The sequence below is a fragment of the Eretmochelys imbricata genome, chromosome 13, assembly GCF_965152235.1.
Source record: "Eretmochelys imbricata isolate rEreImb1 chromosome 13, rEreImb1.hap1, whole genome shotgun sequence".
Taxonomy (NCBI): domain Eukaryota; kingdom Metazoa; phylum Chordata; order Testudines; family Cheloniidae; genus Eretmochelys; species Eretmochelys imbricata.
The window spans coordinates 23707455-23729900 of NC_135584.1; the positions used below are offsets into that span (position 1 = coordinate 23707455).

At 41.8% G+C, this 22446-nt stretch overlaps 1 protein-coding gene across 1 annotated transcript in view; it reads left to right on the forward strand.

The window, feature by feature from the left end:
- The window catches only part of PTPRT (protein tyrosine phosphatase receptor type T), a 725977-nt gene that overhangs the window by 262360 nt on the left and 441171 nt on the right, over positions 1-22446 (forward strand). The window contains exons 3-4 of the mRNA XM_077831843.1: positions 13063-13334; positions 21794-21875. Coding sequence (XP_077687969.1) covers positions 13063-13334; positions 21794-21875 — 354 coding nt within the window. The remainder of the gene's footprint in view (positions 1-13062; positions 13335-21793; positions 21876-22446) is intronic.

The window sequence follows — 22446 nt, forward strand, 5'->3', positions numbered from 1 at the left end:
TATTGCGCTCACCACAGCACTATTTGAGTATTTTGATCCCAAATGTCCTAAAATTTTCACAATCTGTATTCTGCTGGGTATATACACAAAGCAATCACTTCACCAACCACTGAAATGCTGCCACTTCTGCTGTCAGCTGGTGTTTTACACCATGGCACTACACAACAGGTTAGGGCAGGTAATACAGATAACCAAAGGAAATAAGTCAATCTTTTGAATCATCTTTCCAATTAAACATCAAAAAAATTACACATAATTATTATGTAGCTATGGATTGTCAGAAACTGTGAAAGGAGACTAAGGGCTTGGCTGCACTTGCAAGTTAGAGCGCATTAAAGCAACCCCGGCACCCTAACTCCCGATGTGTCCACACTGGCAAGACACTCAGAAACAGCTGTTTTGCGCAGCAAGTGCTGGGAGGGAGCTGGGAGGAGGGGGAATGCGGCGTTCTCAGGGGAGGAGGCGGGGTCGGGGCAGGGATTTGGGGAGGGGTCCAATAGGGGCAGGGAGGGGGTGGAGTTGGGGCGGGGACTTTGGAGGAAGGGGTTGGAATGGGGGTGGGGCCAGGGGGCGCAAGCTCCCACCAGGGCCATGAGAAGTTGGCGCCTATGCTCCACCCACCCCCAATTTGAAAAGCATGTTGCAGCCACTTGCACACTGGAATAGCTACCACAATGCACTGCTCTTTGTGGCGTTGCAACAGCTGCTAATGCGGCCACACCAGTGCGCTTGCAGCTGACAGTGTAAACACACGGCAGCATTTTCCCTGCTACGGTCTCCGAAGGCTGGTTTAAGTCCCAGCTCTCTACATCTGCAAGTGTAACCATGCCCTGAGTCAATACTTATCCATCTCACTTGTGTCAGCCTTCCCTTTATGGCCCAGGTTCAGCAAAGCACTTTAATGTGCTAAGCATGTGAGTAGCCCATTGACTTTAATGGGACTTGTAATGTCTCTGAAGTTAAGTGTGTGCTTATACATGTAAGTTCTTCCCAGGATGAGGGCCACAGTTCCAATATTTTGTTTGCTTGATGGTTGCATCACCTGAACAATACTTAAATGTAGTTTTTGTTGTGTGAATTAAAATAAAACCCTATTTAGGCAGCATAAAATATTAAAAAAGTGATTGATAGGGCAAATAACTGTTTATCTACTGGAATCAAATAGCAACAGAACTGTTCAGGACTTTCATGGTTCAGTATGCACTTTATCCTTTTTTAAAGCACCAGTAAGCTATAATTAAAGCAACAGAGCCTTTCTGGTCTATTGGGTAGAAATAAACTATGTTGTTTTATAATAAGGATACTTTACCTGATAGATTGAAATAGGTCCTTGGCTAATGAAGACATTAGTCTATTATGCAAGCCTCTCCTTAGCACTGTATTAATCAGTCTGAAGTAAGGACATTCAAAGTACAGTTCCTTCGTGACCAGGGTGTCATTAACTGCACTTAGTGAGTGCAGCAGAGCTTTATTTAAAAGTTCTTTGTTGCTGAGATTGGTAGAATTATTGGTCACTACAGCGAGTCATTAGAGCTCTTTCAGTGAAACCCATTCTTATTGCTGTGGTATAGAGGAGAGACCTGCAGTGAAGAGAGAGGGAGAGAGTAAGGTCTAGCTGTATCTGGTGTCGATGGAAACCATAGCATATGCTGAGTGGTAGCCAGCACTATTAGCTATTTGAATATTGGAAGCTATTCAGAGAATCAGAGAATCGTAGGACTGGAAGGGGCCTCAAGAGGTCTTCTGATTCAGTCCCCTGCACTCAAGGCAGGACTAAAGTATTATTGAGCCCTCTTCTGAGACTTGTTGGGCTGTAAACTTTGTTTTGCAAATCAAGGAATGCGTGTGAGGTGGTGAGTGGGAGGAAGTGGAGGGGGGACTGGCCATTAGTATTGTCCAAACAAATATTATTCTCAGAAATGCTCAGATGCATGAGATCATTTATATGGACATATGTACATGGGCATGCATTCCTATCATTGGACAGGGTGGTATGTGTTGATCAGTGACTCACATTGGGTCTGAACTTGCACTGCTGAAGTCAGGGTGGAATTTTTTCATTGACTTTGAATCAGATATTGCTCAGATTGAAGTCTGGCATTCTTGCAGAAACTGAGCACCTGTCAGAATTTTGTGTGGTGTGAGTGACATTCACCCCTCGAGAGAGGGCCATCACAAGCCATTTTGGGGATTTAAGTGAGTTATGGATAGTTGTGGGCTGGCCCGCTCTTCAGCGGTGAACTAAACCTTATATGAATAGATCATCTGCACAAACCCTAATGGAAGCTACACCTGTACATTGAGATGAGGCCATTGGTGACATCCTAGGGTATTCACTGAATGGTAGCACACATCTGAGGGCAAGCTCTTCCTGTAGTGAACATCCTAGCTACTTTGCTTCTCTCATCCGTAACTGGACACCAGACCTTGCCCTAGTGCTTCCTGTTGATATTTCTGTAGGGGATCTGCCTTTAAACTTCACTTTTATTTTCGTTAGACCTATCCTTCAATGTCATTGATACAATTATTACTAAGTTAGACCTTGATACTACACATTTGCCTTACACTGCGAATGTCAACCAATAGTGCTGTCTATCCTAGGTAAACACTACTGGAAAAACAACCTCTAGCATTGCCTGGATGTTGTAACAACAAAAGATAAATACTTTTCACTTGAGGATTTCAACACAACTTACATTTTATTTTAGTAAGGCTCAGAGCTCTCTCCGTGTGAGGTAGAGCCACACCTCCATTGTATAGATAAGAAAACTAGGCTATAGAAATGCAGGGGCTGATCAGACAGACCCACGTGTGTGCCTGTTTTGCGGGCCCTCACGTTGTCATGTGTTACATCTGTGTGTGTGTGTGTGTGAGAGAGAGAGAGCAAGCAAGCAGGGAAATGTTTTGGGTCACACGTCGCAAAAAATCTGTCAATCAAAAATTGAGCCCGAGTCTCCAGGCTGCAAGTCCTGTGCCACAACCAGACCATTCTGTCATTAAGAATGCCCATGATTTTGCTCTTTTGGAATGGATAATATCTACCTTGTACTGTCACTAACAATGCTTGGCATTCCCTTTGGTCACAGTAAGTCATTCCCATCTGTGGAAAGCCTCTGAGAACAGCCACATGCTGGATCACAGGAAATCTGTCAAACTGACTCATCTGAATACACATCCTTTTTTGTGTCCCATTGTACACTTCTAGCCAGTGACTGTAATGCTTGTTCTTTCTGTTTGGTTATTCTTGCCCATGGTGCAGACAGACCCCCTGCACTAGACATTATTTAGTTCAAGACTTAGTGAAGGGAAACTATCAGTTGCGTGGAAACCATTGAAAGATGCTGATAATCTAACAGTATCTGTGGGCCACCATTATCCAAACCTCGGAAACCATTCAAAAAAGGAGTATAGCTTAATAATACCTGTGATTTACCACTGTCTAGTCCGGGGATGCCATTGAAAATTTCTGCAGTCAGCTATTGCACAAGCAGCAGAATCTACTGAAAAAGTCTATGGCTCACAATTAGGAAACTGTGCGGAAATCTTCATTCCCAGTTCTGGGTATTACATCCCATAATTCTTTGGGTTTATATAACGCAAGAGAGCTGCAGACATTTTTTTCCCCCAAAGGGCACTGCCAAGTATACTAACTGGAACTGGTACAAATAGTTGTTACAAATTTTGTCTTTTTTTATTTTTTGGCTAACAAATTAATGAAATAATCCTTACATTTTTCAAACACTTAATTCAAATATCTGGTATTTGTATCATGGGGTTGGTAACTTAAGTAATATGGTATCAATTCCTGCTTTCTGATAGAATTTCTGGACTAGGAGAAAAATGAATAACACTCTTCATGGTATAAATTTACACAAGAATAATTGTTTTCTAAAATTATGATACTCCTTAAATTTCTCGTGTGAATACCTGGCACTCATCCAAATGAATGAATATGACCCCATGAATCCAAATGAACTGAAGTTGCTGTTTATATGCATGGAAATGTTAATGACTCTAGCTTTTTTACAATTTGACTAGTTCCATAAAATGCATGCTTGTCAAATAAAACACATTGGCCTGTTTTTGCCCTAACAATTGACAAGGGAATAGTAACTGTAAGAAATGTCTCAAATAACTGATGGGTCATTACACAAAGTAAAACTATTTCCCTATGTTTATTCCCCGTCCCGCCCCCCACTGTTCCTCAGACATTCTTGTCAACTGCTGGAAATGGCCCACCTTGATTATTACTACAAAAGGTTTCCCCCGCCCCCGCTCTCCTGCTGGTAATAGCTTACCTTACCTGATCACTCTCCTTACAGTGTGTATGGTAACACCCATTGTTTCATGTTCTCTGTGTATATAAATCTCCCCATTGTGTTTTCCACTGAATGCATCCGATGAAGTGAACTGTAGCTCACGAAAGCTTATGCTCAGATAAATTGGTTAGTCTCTAAGGTGCCACAAGTACTCCTTTTCTTTTTGTGGATACAGACTAACACTGCTGCTGCTCTGAAACCTGTCAAATAACTTTGAATTTCTATATGCACACCTGTCTTCAGTCCCCTCAGCCAGAGGTACGCAAGTTCTAAGCTGCTTTTTTACTACACCGTATGGATTATTTTCATTATCCAATACCATGTGTCATCATGCTCACCATAGACTGTTTCTTAAATGATGATATTGTAACTGTGTGCCCTACTAAGATATGTGCAAACAATATGGCATTTGGGGCATGTACCTAAAAAGGTACGAGTATTTGCCTCAATAACCAGGGCAGGTTAAAATACCTGTTTGGTTTGCTCTACTTTGGTGTAGAAGAAATTTACTGCAGTTCATACTTTCCATCATTAGTGTTGACCTCCAGCTCATGTCACAAGGTCAATTTGTTCTTCCTGTCTTTTGTTAGAGGGAAAGAGTGGCTTGGTTTTGATGGTGGGAGGCACAGGTGAAATTTGAGTCCATACTGTTTATCAGGTGTATTGAGAGAATTTCGGGGCCCTACTCCTCCTATTTCACTTTATTTACACAGATGTGACAGATGTTTTGAGCTCAGGGCCCCAGTACAATTTTTCCCCTTTCTCCTCCCCTCTCGTCGTGGACATTGGCCCAAGTTGTTGCTGTTCAATATTTTTGCATATGCCCACACGTTGGGACTAATGTTTTTTCAAATAACAACCTATAACCCTATTCCCCTTAATCTTACTCTATTTTTCACATTACCCTCAGCCCCTACACTACAAGCCTGCCCCACTTTCCTGTGCAAAATTACCATCAAACTTTAGAACACCCTTTCTCCTATACATATTCCCTTGCAAACCTCACATATGCATATTCATTCTCATCTGTTGATTGTGTTGTAATTCCCTATTAGAATATTTAAAATAACGATCTTTCCAAAAATATTTAACTTCCCTATCCAGTTGGACAAACAGAGCTTTCCCACCGTACTTTCTGATCAGATTTGAAATTAGCATAGTTCTTTTTATACCCTACTTGCACATCATTGATGCTAGTGCTGCGGACCTGTTGGCTACTGATGCAGGACAAAACTTTGTACATGTGTAGGTTCTATTTCAAGTGTTTTGTCTTTTAATTTCACATTGTGATGTGCTTTTTATTTTCTCTTTGAAATGGTTTGGGGCAAAATTCTGCCCAGGAACGTGTGCATAGAGCTTCTGCTGGTGCTACTGGAAGGTACATTCATGTGTTCAGGGTCTGAACTTGGTCTTAAGAAGAACATTACGCATTGGATTAAAACAACTTTAAGGTCAGACTTTGCAGTCAAGCAGTTTGACAGTGTTCTGTTTATTTTGCACTCATATTTTAATGACGGCAATATTTTTCACTTCTAAACGGCGTGATTGTACAAAGCCAGCAGTGAAATGGCATTAATGGAGGTCTTACTCTGGTGATCACGAGGGGCTGTCAGTGGCTCATTTCTTCAGCTGTCATTTGTCAGAACACACTCATGTAATCTTAATGAACAGTGTGCAAAGCCATTAAAAGCTCAATTACTGCTTTCTTTTTACTGCAGACGTGAGAAAATGCAATCATAAAGTGCTGATGTATAAACACAATAGCCACCATCTGCTACATAGTAGCATTTCAGCTTTGCAAAGAGGATATACGTTGCAGATGCATCGATAATAGGAGTCTTATCAAGGCATCATTATGCACCAAGGGGGGAATTTTTTTAAATTTTATGGCCAGCTAGAGAGCACTTCATTGTTTAATTCACCAATTTTCAGTGGTATAGTTAATAACTATGAAATAGTGTTCAGTGTTTATGTTCACTGTCACTCTAGTGGATTTTTTAAAAATCATTTCATTTACCACCTTCCCTTCCTACTTGTTCCTGACTGATCTGAACATAACAGGTTCATTTTGTGATTTTTCAGGACATTAGCAATAATAAGATATTGTGTAAACTAATCTGTTGATCAAAGCATAGTAAATTAAGTTCAAGCTGGTTTAACAAACACTCTTGTGTCCGATAAGTATGAAGGCGTTCTTTTGCACCATACAGAAAACTTTTTCTTGATCTCTTGGTGTACAGTTCACTACATGTTTTTTTCAGAGTAGCAGCCGTGTTAGTCTGTATTTGCAAAAAGAAAAGGAGTACTAGTGGCACTGTAAAGACTAACCAATTTATTTGAGCATAAGCTTTCATGAGCTACAGCTCACTTCATTGGATGCATTCAGTGGAAAATACAGTGAGGAGATTTATATACACACAGAACATGAAAAAATGGGTGTTATCATACACACTGTAAGGAGAGTGATCACTTAAGAGAGCTATTACCAGCAGGAGAGTGGGGGGGTGGGGGGGGCAGCAAAACTCCTAAACTGTAGAGTGACTTAACTGACTGTGGGTGTGTCAATTTGCCATGGGGATGGTACAGTGGTACTGTGCAAGCTCTTCTGTGTTTTCATCAGTTAACAAGCATAAACTGTCTTGCTAGGCTTTAACTTCAGCCAGTTAAACTTAATTTCTACAGTATTCCCTTGTACATCCCTGTGTTTACTGTAGGGCATACCTTGTATATGGCAAATAAGAGATTATCTAGCTGCAAATTGTCCCATAAAACCTGCCTGTTGTCTTCAGTAACTAAATATCTAAGACTGTAACTGTGTAGTTTGGGATGGATAAAAGGTTTTGCTTTTCCACTGATATTATGGCACTCCCTGTACATATACTTGTGAATTAGTTCTAGAATTCTCAGCACAACAGTCCATTGCCATTCTGTTGAATAACAATGTTTTGTGTGTGGTGAAATGGATTTGAACTTTGTTTGAAAAACAACAACCAAGCAAAACAATCAAACCAACCCCCGAAAGGCATTCATGTTCAGCAGAAAACTCTTATTTTAACATGGGAATCTGTAATGTTGAAATAAATCTTAATTAGTATTATAGGAGCACCTAGACATCCCAGTATAGATCACAGCCTCTGGAGCAGGGATCATCTTACCATCTAAGCAGACATGTCAGATAAAGGGTGGGAGGGGCATAGAGAAGTGAAGTGAATTTCTCAAGGTCACAAAAGGTCAGTGGTTGAGCAGAAGTAGAACCCAGGAGTCCAGAGTCCCAACCCAGTGCCCTAACTGCTAGACCACACAGCCTGGCCTTCTACAGAAGCTCTGTTTTGTCTCTATTGAAGTATTTTTATTGGCTGTTTGCTCGATCATACCCAAGTCTGACACCTGGCAAATGAAGTCATTCAGATGTGAACTATCTCCAATTCAACAGGTTAATCATTAATATTTGGAGGATTTTCTTGCCATGCTGTATTTGGAGGAGAACATCACCAGACAGACATTAAATTGTTTTATTTAACTAAAACAACAATGTTAGGTATTCTGGATTTTTTTTCTTCAACAGCAAACATATAATATTTGAACAAAACAAGTGTATTAATTTTTGAATTTAGTTAAACATTCAAGTTTTTAAAATCAGATTTGTCTTTGTTAAAATTGTTTTTAACTAAAATAGTTAAATGAAATATTAAAAAAATAAATCAACTTGTCAGCCAGGTTAACATGGGAAACTTAAAATATTGGCTTCTGCAGCTGAGTCGTCTTCACCTTCATTTTCCTGTTTGTTCATAATCTGGAAAAGAAAAACAAGCTTTCCTGCTTTTTCAGATCCCAAGCGATTTCTCAATTTGGAATGAATTAGTTCAAAGGAAGAAAATATTCTTTCTACACCGGCAGAAGAAGCTACTGCTGTTAAAAGTGAGATTATCACTTCAACAATCTCTGAATCCAAGTGCTTAAGTGACTTCCACCAGTTCACTGGTGTGACTTTCTTTAAAACATCATCAGCAAACATATATTTCTTGAATGGTTCACCCTTAGCTCTGAAGTTTATTATAGTTGGCATTATGGAGGGATGATTGCTGGATGTCCGTGTCATAGCCAACTCCTCTTCTTCAGCAGTTAAGGTTTGACCCTGGTACTGAGTATTGAGATTATTTGCAAGAAAATGAGCTGGAGATAGTGCTTGTCCCATTCATTTTTTTTAATGTTTGTAATTTAACTCTGTCATTGCATATTTCTCTTTTTAAGATCTCCCTCAGTTCCTTCCAAATTTCAACAGTGTCAGCAATAAAACAGCAATTTCCCTGCATTTTGTTCAAGGCTACGGAAATAGGCTTCAGGGTACTCAGCATGTGTTCAACGTTTCTCTTAAGCCCAATGTTGAGAGCTTTGGCTGTGACAGCGCCATCTATTTTTTCATGATTTTATTCGCAAACTGTCATCCGATTAGGCCAGTTCTTGATACAGTGCTCAAAACAGTCCACTGCTGAGTTCCATTGCACGTCTTGTGGGAGGGTTAGCTTGGTTCCTCCCACTTTTTTCAGAGCAGCTGCTGCAAAGCGGTTGTTATGGAAGTATTTTGCAATTTCAACAATATTAGCCTTTATTTCTGGAACACTGAAGTCTTTGGCTAGGAGGTGCATCAAATGAGCACTGCAACTGTATGTTATTAGCTTGGGACCCTCTGCACTCTCTTCTAAATTTCTTCTCACCTTGGATACATTTGCAGCATTGTCTGTGACCAAGCTGCGTACTAGACATTTGAATTCTTTTTCAGTTTGTTATAGCTTTTACTGTATGCACAGCGGAATACTTACAAGAAGTAGCATTTCCTGATTTATCAATAGTTTCTGTAAGGAAGACATTCCCTTCTTCGGTTGTCACACAAGCACGTACAACGGGATCATTGTGAATATTGCTCTACCCATCAAGACTCAGGTTAACAATTTTACCCTCTAGATCTTTTGCACACTGTTAAATTTCTCTTTCATACACTTCATCCAGGAATTTGCCTGCGACATCTGCTCTGTTGGATGGACTGTATCCTGGTCTTAATGACTGAACCATGTTAATGAAGCATGAGTTCTCAATCATACGGAAAGGAGAGTTTGTTGCATAAACAAACCAGGCAATTTTTTCATCAATTACCTCTTTTTATAATCTGATGGTTCTTATCACAAACTTATCTATGGTTGTTTCTGAATGATGGAGATTTTTTTTTCTTTTTGCTACTGTGGCTATGTGACATACATGATGTGACTGAAACACTATAATTGGCAGGTAACTCTGAAACTATAGAAAATAATGGTGATCGTGAAGGTGGAAAGTCTTCAGAATCCTGTATGTTGAGGATGGATTCTCCTAAACAAAATAAGTCAATGCAGTTTTTTAATTATTATTTCCATACTGCTCATTTAGTATTACTCATTGCATTCACTGACACTCAGTACTACTTTATAGGTGAAATTGTAAAAGGAAGATCTGCCTATTGCAGCTATTTATTTTTTATCACAACTGCATCTAAAATGATAGTACCATAGAGTAACAACTATGTTTTTTGCTCAAATATGAGAATTCAAGAATAGTCCAGAAGGAAGACGGGCAGCCCTTAAGAAAGAAGTATGAAATAAAAAAGTTTACCATCCTGAAGATCCTGCATGTTCAGACATGTTCCTTTGATCATCTTCAACGCAGCTTCCTCCTGAGAAGGAACACTTCTCATGATGTTGTTTCATTTGGGCAACCAGGCCTTGCATTTCTTTGTTGCACTGTTTGCATTTTGCATGCATGCCTCTCTTACCCACAGGTAGAGAAACTTCATTAAAATATTCCCAAAATAGGTCTCTTTTACGGCTTCCTGCGATTATAGGTTTTCCCTTCTAGTGAGAGAATGGTATGGTAGATCTCAAATCAATCTTACACGCAGAAAGACCTCAAGTCTTCCAGAATGTGCTGCTCAAACAGTTTCACTTTTGTTTCTACTGCCTGTCCCTCCTGTCTCACATTTATCTCCAGACTTCTTTTTCTTGTTCAGATCTATTCCGTCCCCAACAATCTTCTATTCTTTGAACTTTTTGAAACTTTGCACTTTTAGAGAGAGGTAAGGGATTCACTCTGTGTACACAAATTTGCAGAGGGACAATAGGGTTGAGGTCTGTTATTTCTCACCTCTCTATATTATTTATTTATTTATTTATTTTCTTTTAAAACATTTTTTGCTGTTAACAAGCATGTTATCTCTGGAGACACAAATCCACAGTTTGAGAACAGCAAAACTAAGCATCTCTGATGGTATCTTCTAGACCAGTGGTTCCCAAACTAGGGGCGCTGCTTGTTCAGGGAAAGCCCCTGGCGGGCCGGGCTGGTTTGTTTACCTGCTGCATCCGCAGGTTCGGCCGATCGCTCCCACTGGCAGCTCCAGGCCAATGGGGGCTGCGGGAAGGGCGGCCAGCATGTCCCTCAGCCCACACCGCTTCCTACAACCTCTATTGGCCTGAGCTACAATGTATCTTAATTAAAACTATCTTTAGCATTTTATCAAAAAAATCTGATTTAAATTAAAAAAATCTGATTTTTTGAAATTTTTTTTTAAATCATTGATTTCTATCCAGCCTGTTTACTGTTATATTTGGTGGGAGCAGAACTGGATCAACAATGAATGCTTTTTAAAATCCCAGCATTTGACCTTGTGCTGTGCTTTGGCATGGTCTTCCTATTACAGAGAGGAATCAGCTGCAAAGTTTGGATTCAGATCTAAGGTTTCTGAAAGTCCAAGGGTGCTTGAATTTCAAGTTTCTTGGGTAACATCCATGCCTATTTCTACCACCTTTAGATGTAGGTTAGAATGGCCCAGAAAGGCTCTGCCTGTGACTTTTCTTGTTGCTCAGTGCAATTGTTTTCTCATCTTTACTTACATTGTGGTTGAATTTCATAAAGTCCCAAGAGATGTTTTTTCCCCTTTAGTATAAAAGACTTACTGCCTTCTGCATCCTTGCCTCTCTTGATTCTTTATTGAGAGAGAGAGAGAGACACTGAGTATGAACATGGTGGGAGGAAAGGATTTCGTAGGGGAAAGCTGCCGGTGTCCGTTGATATAAATTTATAGCATATGGCTGTTCACTGAGCAGACTTGATCAAAATGTTTATCTGGCTCTTCTGGGTGTCTGTCACACTGCTGCAGCGTGGATTAGAAAGGAAAAGGGAACTTCTATAGGTTAGAACGGAAGTGAGCCTTTCCAAACTCAATCTTCTGTGAACTGCAAGAGGCCAGCAGAGAAATACATTTGTGGCATGACTTGGCAGCAGTATCGGAACTGAGAATGTCAAGAGGGTTGCGTTTGATTAAAAATGATCATGCCTGGCTGCTGAAACACAGAGATTTTTTCCCCTCCTCTCAATACTTTTTTTCCCAGTTTTCCTGAATATGCCCACACCAAAAGCCAATTCTTTGAATAGAATCAAACCAAATAACTCCGTTAACGGCTTTCTCATTGCTAATGTGTTTTGTCACCTTGATGCGTCTGTGAAGAGACAAGTTTAAAACCGTGTCTCAAAATAAAATGCTTGGTGTAGCAAGCTGTGTGTTCCTCAACACCCACTGCTGTGGTTTATATAAGGTAAGCTCCATGGTAAACAAACTCATGAATCCCTTCTAATCTTATACCGCCTCCCACTCCAGCGTTTTCACTCTGAATGCCACTTGTGTCCAGTTCTTCCTACCAGTGGTTTAACTGTCCTTGTTGCATTGTTTCTAGCTGGCATGTCACTGTGACACTCATGCGTTTAATTCTTCTGGACTTTGGCAACTAGGGGTGCTGTTAATGCAGGGCAGTGTTCGGAGGTTTACTATGCAGAGATGTTGGGTTGGATCTTGTGCTGACGTAAGCTGGCACAGCTCTGCAATGGTGCTACGCTGACTTATGGCAACTGGGGGCCTCACCCACTGCATCCTTTTCTGTTGGGTATGCCATAGGAGGAGCCAGGTATGCAAGGGTGTACACACATTGTGGAGGGCTGGTTACTACATGAATATGGCATTACCAAATTCATGGTCCATTTCATGTTCATAGGATTTAAAAAATCTTAAATTTCACAGTTTCAAATATTTAAATCTGAAATTTCACAGTTATGTAACAGTGGGGGTCCCGACCCAAAAGGAGGTTGTGGGGGGTTCTCAGGGCTGTTGTAGGAGGGTTGCAGTATTGCTACCCTTACTTATTCTCTGCTGCTGGTGGTGACGCTGCTTTCAGAGCTGGGTGCCCAGCCTGCAGCGGCCGCTCTCCAGCTCTGAAGACAGCACAGAAGTAAGGCTGGCAATACCGTGACCTGCCCAGATTTCTTGGGGGAGTCCGTATTTCCCCGTCCATGATGAGTTTTTCTTGGCCATGAATTTGGTAAGTCCCTATATATGAAACCTGGACCAAAAAGATGTATGTTAATTTTAAATCAGAAGGAATATTTTCCTGCCCCATTATATAAAATGAGATTGACAGAAGAAAATTCAAAACTAGAACTCTTATAATACTTTGGTGTTAGCAGGCCCAACATCTGCTTGTATCTCTACCTGGTAAGTTTTATATCCATACAATAGGAGGCTTCAGCTCAGTGAAATGAAAATTCTTTGTTTTCTGACTGCTGCAGATCAGGTAGAATCATTTACTTTTCTGATACAATTGCTCTGAAAAACCAAAATCAAACCCCCTCTTCTCTTCCCTTCCCCTTTTCCCTTCTTTCTCTCTAGGTTCCTTCATGATGGTGAATAGCTCTGGACGGGCATCTGGGCAGAAGGCTCACTTGCTGTTGCCCACCTTGAAGGAAAATGACACTCACTGCATCGACTTTCATTACTACCTGTCTAGCAGAGACCGCTCCAGCCCTGGCTCGTTGAATGTCTACGTGAAGGTTAATGGTGGACCACAGGGTAACCCCATCTGGAATGTGTCAGGGATTGTTACTGAAGGTTGGGTGAAGGCTGAGCTTGCCATCAGTACATTCTGGCCACACTTTTATCAGGTATGCGTTTGTAATATTTCCTCCGCCAAAGATTTGCTCTGAGTTTGGGGCTGGGCTACTGTTAGCCAAGGAGGTCATGAATGTTAGTTCTGAAATAACAATACTTACGTTTTTTTTCCCTGTACAATATTGGAGCAATTGTTACAATATGTCATGAGCTCATACCCCATCACAGGCAAGAAAGGGTTAAAGTTCCAGTTAGTCATTCACTTCACCTGGGTGGTAGTAATGAGGTAGTTCCTTGTCAGCCAGGGGAGGTGGGACTAGGGAAGGATCAGGTAATAACAGGCAGCTGGGCCTTACAAATAGGTTGAGAGTCAAGCTGCTGGCTGACTGTCTTGCTCGCTCCCATGAAGGGGTAAGATGCTAGAGGCCTCAGGAAGACTTGAGCTGGGCAGAACAATACTCAGTAGCAGAGCTGGAGAAAGGTAAGGGGATGATCACAGGAGCCAGAGGATAGTTACTGTGTCTTTGGGACTACACCTGGACATTTTGTCACCTTGGAAAGGGAGCTGAAATAACCACATTTCAGCCAGAGAGCTGACTGGCATGTAAAGGCAGATGCCCTAAAGCGGGCACTAGAGGAGAAGAAACTCTGCAACATTGCATGCAGACATGAGGGGAGGGATTGATGGACCTGCTGACAAGAAGCAGTTTATTCTAGCTGTCTGACTGAGCAGCAGGATTCCTGGTTTCTGGTCCTGCCTCTGCTCCTTGGTCTCTTTGTGAATCTCTTCGGGGCAACCTCCCTGCCTCAGTTTCCCCATCTGTAAAATGGGGTAAACGCTTACCTACCCAATTAGTGCTGTGAGGCTTCCTTTGCTGATGGCTGACATGCTTTGATATCCTCTTACGAGTGATGTTTATACAAGTAAAGAGTCTTAGTTTTAGAACTGGACTTGTGTATGGTGATTCTGTATGGTGGGAGCCTCCAGGCATCTTGAAGCATGCTGCTTTCTTAAGAACATAAGAATGGGCCTACTGGGTCAGACCAAAGGTCCATCTAGCCCAGTATCCTGTCTGCTGACAGTGGCCAGTGCCAGGTGCTCCAGAGGGAATGAACAGAACAGGTCATCATCAAGTGATCCATTCCCTGTTGCTCATTCCCAGCTTCTGTCAAACAGAGGCTAGAGACACCATCCCTGCCCATCTTAGCTAATAGCTATTGATGGACCTATCCTCCATGAATTTCAACACACTGGCTTCTGGAAAGCTTTCAGCTCCTGGAGGGAGGGCTTTATTGAGCCAGTTATTGATCAGCACTGATGTGTTCTGAGAATAAGGATGTGTAAATCCTTCCACCTGCATTTACCATGGCTCTGCATAAAATTGGATAAATATATATGCAAATTTAACTAGACATTTAACTATCTGCACATACTTAACCCAGTTTGCGCATGCACCCCAGCTGATTGCATGAGCAAGAGTGCTTGACATTTGTTCACTCACCTTTGCATTTGGGCGGTTGCTGTTTTTGAAAGCTTGGCCCAGATTCCGAATCTGAGTGGGCTCTTTGTCTGTTTCCTTTTTCTCCTGAATCCTCCCTTCCCCTCTTGGAGTTTCTGAGTTGAACTTAACACCAGCAGCCTGGCATCTAATAGGGCATCTTTGGATCAATTTTTGCCATCTTGTAAACTTGCTAAATAAAGTGGAATACGTTTAGAGTAAGGGCTGCTTGTGGCACAGTTTTGCCTCTGCTGCCTAGCTGACTCCTTCCCTGAGTCTTACAGTAACTTCCTCTCTGGTGTCTCAAGCTCTTCTTCCTTTCCCCAAGAGCAGGAGGTAGGTCAGAACTACATCTGCTGGAACTGTGCCAGCTCCCACCAAGATTGCTAGTCCTGCTAGTTTAAAAACCCAGGTCCCTTTCAGATTGGAGGGCATGCTGAATGAAAGTTAGCCCATCTGAATTCCAGTGAGTGCCGATGATGGTGATTTCTGTGGTATGGACACAGAACTGTGATATGTCCGCTGGGAACAGGACTAAGAGCAGCAAACCCATTGCATCCTATCCCAGTCCTGGTTTCTGAAAAGAGTAAGAACAGACCCTTCCCAGAAGTGAGCCTCAAATGGGCAGGGAATTAGAGTTAGAGAAGAATAGACAAGTTTCGTAAACCTTAGACTGTGAGGTGCTTTATATACCAATCCTGAACTGAAACTACATGCTTTGACCTTCCAGCATTCCATACAGATTGTGGACAGTGTGGACATAACAGTGGGCACTCCTAGCACAAGGAGCTAGTGGACAGTCTCATTCTGCTGCTGCGCAAGTTCCTGCATCAATTTCAGTCAAGTAGGAGCACATGACAGTAGTCTAATCTGGGCTATGGCCCTTCCATATAGGGCTGTGCACTCATTCAAAAGCATCCCCACCAGAAGCTACTGTCTTGTTGCCAACACCTGAGTGTATCCAGGGCTACTGGGAGATTTAATGCAGTCCGCCATGATTTTTTGTTTGCTGCCAGCAAGACATCATCAGTTGTTAATCAGGGGTTTTTCAGTGGCATCAGAGAGTTGCCTGGGTGAAAGATGTTAGAAATGCTGATCAAGTCCAGATGTGGCTGGAATTTCATAGTTGCTGTCTCATTATTAGTCTTCCCCATACAGAGACTGGGCTTCAGTTAGCTAAGCCGGTTTTCACACCAACAGCTCTATTTGTAAGCAGCAGATAAATTCTGTATACTCAAGTGCAGGTAGCGCTCTACTCTTCTGGAATGGTTCCCTAGAGGAAGAAGGGAGGTCGGTGGTTCAGGACTATTTAGCCTAAAGAAACTGTTCGCCCAAAGAAGGGAGGCAGATGTAGAGAGCAGCTGCAGTGCTGTCTGGTGGGGATTTGGGAGTCAGCTGGCTTTGTGAGATCAGGGACTAGCTGTGCTGTGCAAAGGGACCACTGCAATTTTATTTACACAGAAGCACTAATATGCCATTTTATGGGCTAAGTGAAGTGAAACTTTATTAGGACTGTGCAAGCCACGCTTTGGGCTCTTGCTGACTTTTCCAGGAGAAACTCATTATAGTGGAAGGTTTCAATTATATTTTACTACATTAATTTTGCAGCCACCTGTTTACTGCACCATCATGTGGCCTGTTCCAAACTCCTTTCTATGCACGTTCTTGGTCTTAAATCAGCACTTTCTTTTCATGCAGGATACTTTTACTGTTCTATCAGAGACAAAAAGGAATGGCAAGGAACTGCCCACCTATACATTGTAGGAGAGGTACATAAATTGCTGATCAGAGGTACAAATGGGTAGGAATTACTGTAGATGAGATTATGCAAAAGGCAGATAACATTCCACAGCTGAGTGGACTGACAACAGCAGATGGTACTTTCTTTTCCCCCTTGCTTTTAGTAATTGGATGTGATGTTGTTTTTTAAATCTGAGCCATGGTGGCTTCTTCCCTTCCAGCCAGAAAGCACTTTGGTTCTTGTCCTTTTTTTTTTTTTTTTTTTTTTTGTGGTTGGTCCTTCCAGTCATTCCCACTCCACTCAAACTTCCAGTCTTCTCAGGGTGGCTGTTAAACCTCACAAATTCACCAGTCTCTAACTGTACAAACTGTCTCTATCTGATGGTCTATAAACCAATGGTCATCCCAGGTCTTGCTACATTCAACCAAGACAATGGAGAATAGACTGAGGGAAATTTGTTTACTTAAAAGGAGGAAGCGAGAAACTTTGTCCCCATTCACTCTTGTTGGTGACCTCATGCAATACCTGAGGCTATGGGCAGACTGAGCTCAAAGATGGCTGTAATCTGGGTACCTAGCTGCCTGGTGGTTCCTCATCTCCCAGTTGTCAGGAAGTGGCACATCTTGATCCTGAGCCTTAGAAACATTCCTTGTTTTAAAAGCCTTTCCACCCTACTGTCAGTTTTAATCTAGTAGTGCATGCCCAGGAAATTCAGATTGATTCACTGAGGCTTGAAAGCATGTCCAGTGTTTCACAATGAACTCTTAAGATAGTGTTTCAAAAGCAACGGACAACCAGGAAAATTTGTCTCCACATCAAAACAAGGAATTTATGTCAGACAAAATATGGAGGATGCTCTTGATGCACAGATGCGCCTCTGGAGTCATCAGCAGGAACAGTGTTATGTTAGTAGGCTGGGAATTAGGCATCTATCTCCTCTAGGTGCTTTTCAAAATCCCACCATTAAGAAATAAATTTCCAAAAACATCTGCCTTGTGCCTGACCCTCCCAGGAAGCTTCAGCTACTACTCAAAGCTATAGAGAGTCTGGCTATCGGAATACTGGTAACCAAGCCAATTTCCTGAGGTCACATTTTCAGTGCTGGCAATCCTGCACAAGATTTACACGAGTTATCCAGTTATAAAGGCATTCTGTTGAGACATATATATATGAGGATGGTGGAGATTTATAATGGCTACCCCAGATTTTGTCACACTTGGATTCCCAGCCTGAATAGGTGTTTAGCATAGTGAGGAAAAGCCATAAAAGGACTATGAGAGAGTTTATACGTGTAATCACTGAATTATTGTGTGCCATAAAGATGGGCTAAGCTCCAGAATGCACCGAGTGCAGTACTGGAGTCTGCCAGTAAAAGCTAGTGAGATGTACAGCAAAGAACATTATTGATCTGTGCCTTAAGAAAGCAGTTGTTGTACAACAGATGAACCAGGCTACTTTGCTAACACAGGCACTGTTTGTATAAAGTAGCAGTGACATGTAAGGGTTGTTTATTGGGAAAGAAACACGAAATGGCTTGGATTTTACTATCCTCAAAGGCATTTAAGAAGGTTCCAAAAGTGTAAAGCTTTGCATTTTGTCTGTTTCTATGTTGAGCTTTGAGAGGTTTGTTAAAATACAAAATACTGTTAAGGGCCAAAATCTGCAACTTTTAGAATGAGTAAGGAATCCCATTGGACTAAGAAATAAAAGTGTCACATATAGAATTGGGCCTTTAAATTACATGCATCTCAGCTTCCTCCAGGCCCCCTGGGCCCCAATTCTCTGCCTCCCATAAAATCTGGTCTGCTGTCATGGTGCTGGGGTCTAGGTTGGTGTAATGCAAAGGGAGAAGGAAGTTCTTTGAGCTTGGATTGATGGAAGAAATTAGAGCATGAAGAGTTCACGATGGCAGGCAGGCAGAGAGTGAGACATCTTCTGAAGCAAGCTTGCCTACTATTGTTCTGCAGATTCAGATCATTGAGAGGGGTGGAAAACATGGGGCTGAGGACAGAATGTGTGGGGCTGATTCTCATCTACTAACTCAGTAAGCAGTGGTTGCCCTGAGCCATCTGTCTCAGTCCAGTGTCAGTCCAGTATGCCATAAAGGACATTACACACTGGCTAGTCAACAGTAGTGAACAGAAGCTTCTGTGGTCTAGCATTTGCTTTTGCCAGCTACTGATAGCGAAGGGCAATGCCTAACCCTTCTCAGAAGAGTTCTCTTGAAGGTGAGCTGTCTGGGCTCTGAAGAAATTTCCTTGTGTGGAAGGTAGGGAAGCTGATAACATGGTTTAAGGTGCTTTTTGAGCAGACTATTTTCCAAATGAACCTTCCTTCCTCATGTATTCAAAAATTAAAACAATATTAAGGTTACAGTTTGCAACCTAAGTTTGAAAGGATCTGCAGCAGTAATTTCTCAAGTCATCTTCCTGATCACTGCAATATGTTTCTTGAACAACGTGCTCATTTTAAAGAGCTTAAGCAAGAGGTCCCATATTGTGGGTTTACATGACACCATAGCACTAGAATGCAAGTAGGTGGCTCATCAAGAACCCTTTCCTTTTTCAAAGCTGCATGTATAACCCCAACATGTGGTTTTCTCTCTCAGGTATTTGCCTAACTCTTCAGTAACTGGTGTTACCAATTTATCCTGTTGCTGCTGTACCTTGGATAACGTGTTCCTTAACTACTCTCCTATGTATTTAAATTCCATTCCTGACTTTATTCAGTACTTGACCTTTCCTTATCTTAAATCCTTTGCCCCCTTTGTTCTTATATTTCATACAATTTCTAATGCTTTTGCTGAATCTGTCTTTTCAGGACTTTTATTTCAAAAGGTCTAATTTTTGTGTGTTCTTGGTATACTAGGAGTAGTACAATCTTAGTGTTTTCTTCCATAAAAAAAGGGAGATAGGCAAACTTGAGAAGAAATAAAGTTTTGGAAGCCCAGATGCAAAACAAACCAACCCTATTTGATTACAGAAAGCCCATTGACTATTTGCTTTCATTGACTATCTTGGGTGTTGCCAGTGCAAAGAGACCAAGTATTGACCAAATGGGGCAGTTTATCTTTCTATCAATAAAAATGTTCTCTGTGGGTGAAATTTAGCTCTGTGCAGAGAGCCAGCTGAACGGCCACTGATATTCAGCCTGCACTTTCCTTTATCTTTATTCCAGTCATACCATGCTAAATTTCTCCTTACCTTTGTTGTTTACACCATCCAAATATTTGCAAGCAGTTCTGTTCTGCCCACCCCCATCCTTTAGCTTTTTATTACACAAATTGCACATATTCAGTTCTTCTTCCTAAAACATTGCATTGGCTTGTTTTTCTTTTCTTGAGCTTTTCTCTGAGCTTCTAGGGTGTCTATCCTTGTCTGATAAGGAGGTGCCCAAAACTGAGAACAATATTGCAGGAGCATTCTCCGGGTTACAGCAAAAGACCATTTTGCTCTGCTGTGTGACTTGATGTCTTTGTGTGTGCAGCCCCAAATGTTTGGGCATGTTCACTGCCATACGGTATGGCACTCTTAAACAGCTCTTCTGAATACATTCTCTCCTCCATGAGGATAGATTTTTTAAAAAAATTAACATACAGCATGTGTAGAGATACTACATATCATATTTTTAGAACAATATTTCATTCTCCATTTCTGTTAGTTTGATTCAGGAAGGGTAGAAACTACTCTGTATAGAAGACTCTTCTTGTAATCCAGCTACTGGAGACCCCAGTTAACATTGCTGTGATTTTACAGCTGTTTTGCTTGCACAGGAATTGTATGTAAGCCAAATCAATTTCTTCCTCCAAAACAATCCATGCAGGGCTTGTGGTTACATGGGGATCTGGCTCCTGAGAAACTCCTGAATTCCCCAACTATGGGGCATCTGAAAGACAAGGTGTTAACTGTGTCCTGTGTCTTAACTGGGACTCTTACAATTTATGAATTCTGGTTGAAATGGTGATATTATATTTTGAAAAAAAATGCTGTATCATGAATGCCTCTGTGTTGGTGGCTCTACCATTGCAGATGGGTCCCATAGCAGGTAGATATCAGACAGAGACAATGTGGGTGCTTAGGACTCAGTGACCCTTATGAGATGCAAACACCTGGGAACACTGGGTGACCTGAAGCCTTGGAAATCCAGTCCAGTTGATCCCTCAGAAGGGAGCAGGGAAACTTGCCAGGACAAAAGAGGCCCAGTGACCAGGAAGGGTTTAAATAGAGAAACACACAGGACCAGGGAAGCCAGACAGGAAGAGGAAGCATGGGGCAGGAGAGAGCAAGGTCCTGCAAGCTGGTGATGGAATCCATGAGGGAGAGAGGCCAGTCAGAATGGAACAGCCTGAATAAGGGATGGGATGCTCTGTCTATCTGCCTTCCTGGACCCAGATGGTCCCCCAAGGGCTTACAAGGGAAGGGTAAGCTAGTGAGGGACCATGTGGTTTAAGAGGCTTGTTGTCATATATGATCTGTGCTCTTGTGCTTTACAGGATGAAGTATAAAAGAGCAAATTTGTTAGACTCTGTACAAGGAGTAAGAGTGTTGACTGCTTCACAACTGCTGCATACCCACATAATCCAGAAGTTTCACAGCTTTGGGGTGGAGTTCTGGGAGAGGGTGTGTTTTAAGTATGGGGGAGTCTGAGAGGTCACTTCTGTTCCCAGGTGAGCTAGGCAGCTGGACAACAGGTTCCAGTTCTCAGGGTGGGCTTCTAGACAGCAGATCTGTGCCCTGAGAGAATGTCTAGGGACCCGGAGATTGGGGAAGTGGCTGGACTCTGTTCAGGATCCAGGGGCTTAAAACACCCCTGGGAATCCAGACCACAGAGGGCTGGATTCCCCTCACATCAGTCCTAGTGAGTAGTCATGAGGGGCCACTTGCTAGGATCTATTACAGGTACACCTTCCACTTCTACTGACTTCCCAGAGTGGGCCTCAGATTGGCACAGAATCTCAGCTCAGGTGGGTCTTTATTCCAAATAAAAGACTGGCCAAAGGGTTCTCTGTTCCTGGTAATGAGGTAAATTAGGTTATCACAAATCTCTAGAAATTTCTGTATACCAAATGGAGTTGAAATTCAATGCAAAACCTAGTTGAGAGTACATCTTGATATGTGTGCACACACTGAACAGGTCTTTATTCCCCACCAAGAATGACAGAATCGGAGAATCCTAGATGATTCAGGCACTTGTGTTGGGTGGGAGGAGGCAAAAGTTAAAATGACTACTGCAGCTAGTGTTTATAAGAAAGGCTTTTCTCACTGTGTTTCAGGTGATATTTGAATCCGTGTCTTTGAAGGGACATCCGGGGTACATAGCTGTGGATGAAGTCAGAGTCCTTGCCCATCCATGCAGTAAGCACTCTTTCTTTCTCTAGCCATGTTAATGTGTTCTACCAGGCTTTGCAGCCTGAAGGAGCAATTCACCCAATTCCATCAGCTCTAAAACATCATCTTTTATCCTTCCAAAATGCTCAGAGAGTGAAGGCAATCAGCCTGGAATAAATACATAATTTTGCAAGTTGTGCAACAGGCAGCAAAGCTCTGAATCTACAGCCAGTGCCAAAATGTCTGTTTAAATCTTTCTCTATTATTAAAGCAGTATAAAGCTCTGATTGTTTATTAGCTCGTATTTAGACCATTCAAGGAGGAAGAATGAAAGGGTTTTTGATAGTACAGTTAACTTTAAAAAGTGCATTTGCACACATTAGTGCAACATTCCCAAATACCCCAAAGCTATCTTCTTTAATGGAGTGTAAACCCACTCAGCAGTTCCATTAAGGTATTTAAATAATATGTATCATTTTTCAAAGCGTTCAATTTACTGTGGACTGGAAACAAGGTGGGTGAGGTAATATCTTTTATTGGACCAGCTTCTGTTGGTGAGAGAGACCAGCTTACACAGAGAGTTTAATACAAGTCCATT